The sequence below is a fragment of the Phalacrocorax carbo genome, chromosome Z (assembly GCF_963921805.1).
Source record: "Phalacrocorax carbo chromosome Z, bPhaCar2.1, whole genome shotgun sequence".
Lineage (NCBI taxonomy): Eukaryota > Metazoa > Chordata > Aves > Suliformes > Phalacrocoracidae > Phalacrocorax > Phalacrocorax carbo.
In genome coordinates, this window is record NC_087548.1 from 28841002 (window position 1) to 28847934 (window position 6933).

The following is a 6933-nucleotide window of genomic DNA, read 5'->3' on the forward strand; positions in this document are numbered from 1 at the left end:
TCTTGGAATCTCTGCCGACAGCGCAGAGATGGCACCGCCACCCCAAGAAGGCAGGGGCTAGTCGTGCTGAGGGGCGCTGAATTTAACTTGTACCGCCAGCCACTCCAATCTCACCCACACTGGGGGGCCTTTGCCACCCGAGGCGAGGCGGAGCGCACCGCCACCGGGCTCAGACCTCCACAAAATGGCGGCCTCCGCTGACGGGAGCGGCGCGGCGCGGCGTGGTGTGGCGCGGCGCGGCGTGGTGCGGTGGCGGGAAAGGCGGCTGCCGACGGCGCCCGGTGAAGGGGAGTGGCGGCGGCGGCGCCGCCATGGGGGAGCGGGGCGGCGGATGTGAGAGCGATAGCGACGAGACGGTGGTGGAGGGCTCTGTGACCGAGAGCGATCTGGACGAAGAGGAGTTCCGCAGGCGGCGGTGGTAACGCGACTCCGCTTGAACTGCGCGCACCCGTGCGAGCGTGGCGGCCGCTGTGGCGCCGGGAGAAGGGAGGGGCCGCCCCTGAGGGGAGGAGAGGAGAGGCGGGCCGCTGGCGGCGGCCTGCTTGACTCTGGGCTCGGTGTCAGGAGAGCGGTGTCCACACGCGGGAACCGTCGTCCCCACCCCCCCGCGTCTGATCTCCCGCAGATTATTTCATAAATGTGTATTTTCAGGGTTTTTTAATCTTTTTTTTTTTTTCTCTGTCGAGGCCAGCTTTGCATGCCGTTAGACTCAGTAGCTCTCAGCTCTGCAAATGGACCCGTTTATTTTACATGCATGCTGTGGGCCTCTGGGGGCATGCCGCTGGACCCTCCTGAATAACATCTTAGCGGAAGTGAAACACAGCAGAGCCCAACTCAGAAAAAAATAAAACACTATTAGATATGGTTGCTCCTGATGTTACCTCTCTGCAACTTTACCTTGATACCGTTTGCGTGTCATTATCTCTTGTATCCTTTAAGACATGGCAAAGATTAAAACTATGAAGCAGCTGCGCTTCTTTGTACTGGGTTTGTGGCCCAGTATCACTTGGAAACATGTAAAGTGGTGATGTACCTGCCTACCTAGGCTTTCGGTACAGAGTATCAGGTACATGCTCACCATTTGGGGGTCCTTTGCTGTTGGTGTCAGCATTAGAGGTGCACTCGCCCAGTGAGCGGTTAGCAGTGTCCCAGCAGTGGAGGCTAAGATGGGAGCCCTCGGCTGCCCTCAACTGCCCTTTGAGTTTATAGGAGTGAAAAAGAAGAACACGCAACCGCTTAACGGCCTTTTACCTTTTTTTTTTAAAAATTATTTTACAAAGGTTACTTTTTCTTGATAAGGACGTGGCTTTGACGACGGAAATAATTGCTGAAGGTAGAACAGATTCTTTTTTACATCTGTGTTAGTTTTTTCTATAAACTGTTGCTGCGGATGTTGTCGGCATCCATGTTATTAAAACATGTGTTGCATGAAGTTCATTCTATGAACTGTATGTGCTCTCTTATATCTACAGTTTTAGCTCGTATATTAGAAGAATGTTCAGCACATTTTTAATATTGGCAAAATAGGTTTGCTCTTAGTTTCTCCATTCTTCTTAGGTACTACCACTGAGAATGCCTGGCTTGGGAAGTGTTTGAACTATATGTAGAGATATCTGTTTTTATTTAGATAAGTGTATTGTGTTTGAGTGGAATAAAATAAATATATACACATAGTAGTCATATAAATGGAATCTATACACATAATGGTCATATGTAACTATAGTTGCATATAGTATTTAAAAAATAATATATTATTTTCAAATTGAACATACAGAATTTGGGTAGGGATATTTAAGTGCATTATTTTAAGTTTATTGTTAAATTACTTTAAACATAAATGCATGCACACTCATTTAAAGCTTTAAAATCTGCCCTAATAACTCCCTTAGAATAGGTTGCGTGAGCAAGCATGTTGTAGTTACATAATAGTTTTACTGATACATCCTTGGCATTTTTATATGGTCCACTTGATTTGCATCCTATATGTTTTATTACAGCAATGCAGAGTCTGCCTGTTCTTTAAGTGACACAAGATGTTCTCATGTTCTTCCAGATTTTTTTTTGTCTTTTTGCCAATTTGAAGACCTTAGTGGAGTACTCTTTTTTTTTATCAACCTTCTCTGAGTTAATATAAATCTTACCTACAGCCCACTGAAATCTGCAGAAGCTTTTCCTATGGCTGTGATTTCCTGATGCTGAACCTTTCATAGTTGCTCAATAGTTTTGTCAGAGGAAGGAAGCATAAGCCCATTTTAAGCTTACGTGTGGTTATGCACTAGAATTAAAACCTGGCAACATTCCCTGTACATGGTTTAAGGCATGTTTATTTGACTCATTGTTCAGCTTGTGAAGTGGGGATTTATCTGAGGGTTGGGTGGGGTTTTTGGTATCTGTAAATTTAATAGATTATGGTATTTTTAACATTCTACCTGCAGCATTTTATATTCAGTGAATTGGAATTAGTATTTCATTATTCATGTATTTGTGCATACTTGTATAGTAGCAATTTGCTGATGAGATACATAACATAAAGATTAATTTGATGGCTATTATATTAACGTCAGTAACATTTTAGTTTTGAAACCTAAGGGTCCAGCCTTAGGGTTTCTCTCCTTTTTTTTTTTTCCAGAGAGAAATCTTCCTTTGCCTAGTCATTAAATAAATTATTCCATATAGGAGTACAAGTATTTTTAGTCAAATGGATCAGGCAGCTTGCCAAAATTGGAGTTGTTAATTAAAAAAATAAGAAGAAAGAGTTAATCTCCAATACAAACTCAGGGAGGGTTCTGGAACACCAAGTAAAATAAATTTTCCTTTCTGACCTTTCCTACATTGTAGTTTGAAAATCTAGTTAGATAGGCTGTTTAACCACTTAGGTCTGTTGTATATCAGAAGCTTTGATACATATACCTCAACTGCAGAGTTATGTAGAAATTTATGGAGTTATGGAGAGTTATGTAGAAATTAAGGCAATCAAAACTACCTCTAATTACTGTATTTTCTTCTGTTTTGTGGTTTGTTTGTTTTTTTGGTTTGTTTTTTTTTTCCTAGGACCTGCCTCTCCAGAAATCTGTTTTATACAGGGATTTTCTGACCACATATGTAGTCAGGAGGAAACACCGATAAATCCAGTAGGTATAGAAATGATGTGTCTCCTGCTACACATATCTAACTGTAAATTATTAATAAACTCACTGGGCCTCACATTCTTTATGTGCAAAAGAGCCTGGTAGCTTGCAGCTGAAATGAATTTTATGGCAAGACAGTTGTCATATGTGAAGCGCATTCTCTCCAGGAAGGTATCAAATTCTCTTCCCTGGTATTCCATGAGGCTATAACCTTTCAAATTCGAGGAACAAACCCATGACAAAGATGAAGAAGTTGTGGTGCACAAACTTTTTAGTATGTTCCCTTCAGGACCTGAAAGATAGCCATCTTGGTTAACCATGCCAGAATACACCCTCAGTTACTCATTATGAAGATTATCTGTGATCCAACAGGTAGACAATTGGTTCTTTAAAAAATAAAGAGATAATAATCTGAAATGCAGAATAAAATGTATGCTTGCGTGATGATGGGGTAATTATTCTAGTCTATGGATAATTCTGCATTTCCTAATCTACTAATTAGCCTACTTTTTAATATATTGGCCACAGTTGGTAGCTAGCCCATAAACTTCTGTTCAGTTGAGCAATCAGCTTTCCACCTGCATATAGCATGCTCATGAAACAACTAGAAGCAAAGAGGTTTCTAGACTTTGTCTGAGATTGTTTTAAAGCCTGTGTGTGTTACACTGTCTTTAGTGCTGTGGACTCACCAGTCCAAAGACCACTATCTATGTATCCTTATTCCAGTATCAGAGGGTTTTTTAAAAGAACTAAAGTGTTTCCTAGATGACAAAAACTTCATTGAAAAAAGACCCTTCTTCCACTGAAGGGAACATTTTTACAGAGCATTAGAGGATTGCAAATAAATTTCTCTCAAGTGACAGTGTGGGAAACAGTGAACAAAACCAAAAAGATGCTGTTATTTCAAAGGCTGTTCTCCATAAGTTTATTTTGCTGCTTGCATGTCCTAGGGTTGTCTTGACTGAAATTTATCACAGTTGTCTAAGGACTGAGGGAATGAGGGAAGTGCCCGTTTACTCTCTCCCTTTCTCCCCTGGGAGCCTATCTGACTATCTGCTGCCTAACCTAAGTCTTTGGCTTCATGGCTCTCACCAGAACAGCCGATCTGCAGGCCCAGAAAGGGATTCTTCCAAGTCTAAGGATGAATACCCTGTTCACAAAAGGACAAGTCAGAAAAGCAAAGAAACCTAGTACTTTTCACCAATAGTTTGGGTAACTCTTTTTCTTTTCTTGCCCAGTTTGGTGAAGCGCACCTAAAGTTGTTAGGTGGCACTCCCAGCTTTACTCTTTTTTTGGAACATGTCCAGAGTCCCCTCAGGTAGTTGGCTGTATAAATAAGTGCTCAAATGAGAAAAAACAGCTGAGTTTTGCAGGAATTTCCATACTGAAAGGAAGAGAGCACAAGCACAAGAAATGGCTGTTCCCAGTACTTGCAGTCAGTGGCCATAAATACTACTTGTGTAACTTTTATGATTTAAGACCTCTCAACCAATCAGCAATACACTGATCTTGCTTGGAACCTAATTTTGTAGCAGGCAAAATAACTCCTCCTTCTTCTGAGATATGATGGTAGTTCGTTGAGTTTTAAGCATCTCTCTGAGCAACGTTAGCCAGTCAAAGAGGCTTTAGTAGTTGTTCTGCTTATCCTCCTAGCCTTGACTGGTCTCTGGATAATGTTCTATGTAAATTCCCATGCTGATTTGTACAAAGGGTGTATATAGCAGAGGCAATAACTTCCTGCCAACTATTCAATTTCCATATTTTGGAACTACATCCGTGAATAATTGTGGTAGAAACCGTTCCTGAAGAATCTGTTCTGTTCCAAGGAGCCTTTTAGCAATCCTTCCTACTGGGCAATCTCCACCTGTGGCTCTTCAGGTCATTGCTAAAATGGTTGTTCTAATACCTTGTGCAAGCTAAATAAGTCATCACTTGCTGTCCACACCAAGATGTTCTTTCCCAGAGTTTTCCTAGTGCTGTGAATGTTCTTGACTGTGTGTCAATGATTTGTTTAAAATTGCAGCCAGTATGCCAATAGTCCACTAGTAATCCAGTCTTCAGCTTATTTGGAAGAGAACCGTTCTGCAGTTCACTTTCCCAACTTAATCATTCCTAAATTGCCTTAGACTTTACATAAAGATTCCTTTTTCCATACCAGAGGAGATTTCTCCCTTGTGTACAGTCAGAGGCACAAAAACTGGATCCAAGCTCCTTTTACTAAAGAGTTTGAATTTGGCTCCTGTTCTGACTTTAGGTCTTTCCTTACCCACATGCCCTTTCCTGTGTCTGTATGTGGCAGCCCTGACACTTGGAGCTTGCTGATGTGCAGGTCTTGTCAGTGAAGTTCCTTAATTCTTCCTTTTCCAGGGATATTGAGAGTTGTATACTACACTCCACAGTCTCTGGAACAGCAACCTGTCTTATTTAATGAAAAGAGGGAATTGTTGAAATAAAAATACCTTGTGTTTTGGTGTTTTGATGTATAACGTCTGAAGTTTAAAGCAATCATATCTTACTTGCATAAGTATGCTTTCCTTCTGGGTGAGTGTTGTCTTTCATAGTCTTGATTTATTTTTCAACATTTTTGTCAAATAGCACAAATAAAAAATGTAAGTGGAATGACTTTTGTAACTTATTAGTAACATATGTAAAGATAGGATTGAAAAATTCTGTTTCCCAACTCAGTTATGAAAGGAAAGAGGTAAGTATGTAATAAAGCTGAGAAAGTAAATGATAAAGTACTTTGTTTATTAAGTTGTTGATTTTTTTTTTCATTCAGATACCTCAAGAGGCGTACACAACTGACCAGTCTCAGTCTCTACTGCAGTGAGTATAATATATCACACAGGAATTCCAGTCAGGCATACTGTCATTGAACAATGCCATTATACCTCCATTTGTATGTTATTTTATTTTCAGTGTTCTGTTGTGAAGCAGTTTTCTGATTTGCTTAGTGAAGGATCAATATATATGATGGAGGTAATTCTCTGTCTGGGGTGGGTCAAACTGTACCTGTATTTGTTTTTGTTGATGATATTAACTTTAATGGTATAAGGGCATAAGCAACAGGTGTGACAGTAAACTGCTCAGGGAAAACCATTAGACAGAAACAAAAATTTGTAATGAATAATATTAGACCTTTTGTTCTTAAAAGCTATAGAAGGATTTCAGTAGAAGATGAATTTATAAAAGAAGTACAGAAGGAAGTCATAAAAGTAGGAAGGGCCATTTTTTGACTTAGAGAATGAATGTACAAACATAGCTAGCTCCACTTAGGAAACTGGAAGTCTTGGTTACTGCATGTCCTTGTAAAGAGAAATATGTATGCCTCTAAAATACCTACAATTGTTTCCACAAGTAAGTACAAAATGGCATAAATAAACTCTAAGTACTGTAGAAATTTTCTTAAGCTAAGGAGATTACAATTCTTTCTGAATAAAAACTTTTTGTTGTTATTATTTAATTCTAGGGGTTGGATAAACTGTCAGTCACTTACTGAAAATATTTCTAAGCCTGGTTTTCCACTAAATGCTGCAGTAGAGGGACAGCAAAATAATTCTGTAGGTATGTTGTATTTTGTACAAAACTGAAAGTTGCCCTAGCTGTGCTCTGGCACAACATTTGAGAAGCTGAAGATGAGTATCCATGTAGGTTTATTTAGAATCTGACTATTTGTGGCCCTGACAAAAGCATAAGATAAGCATGGATGTAACAGTCATTGGGGGTTCCTACATGCTTCTTACTAACGTATCCAAGAATCAAAGGCATTTGTAGGAAAGGAAAAACAAAAATGCTATTGCTCATC

At 40.1% G+C, this 6933-nt stretch overlaps 1 protein-coding gene across 1 annotated transcript; it reads left to right on the plus strand.

Moving 5' to 3' along the window:
* The first annotated feature begins 303 nt into the window (after positions 1-303).
* LOC135310672 (ankyrin repeat domain-containing protein 31-like) lies at positions 304-6718 on the plus strand. Its single transcript, XM_064439542.1, has 5 exons — positions 304-418; positions 1281-1333; positions 3052-3131; positions 5908-5954; positions 6598-6718. Exons 1-5 carry the CDS (start codon positions 312-314, stop codon positions 6716-6718), a joined length of 408 nt encoding a protein of 135 aa, XP_064295612.1. The 5' UTR covers positions 304-311.
* Positions 6719-6933: the final 215 nt, after the last annotated feature.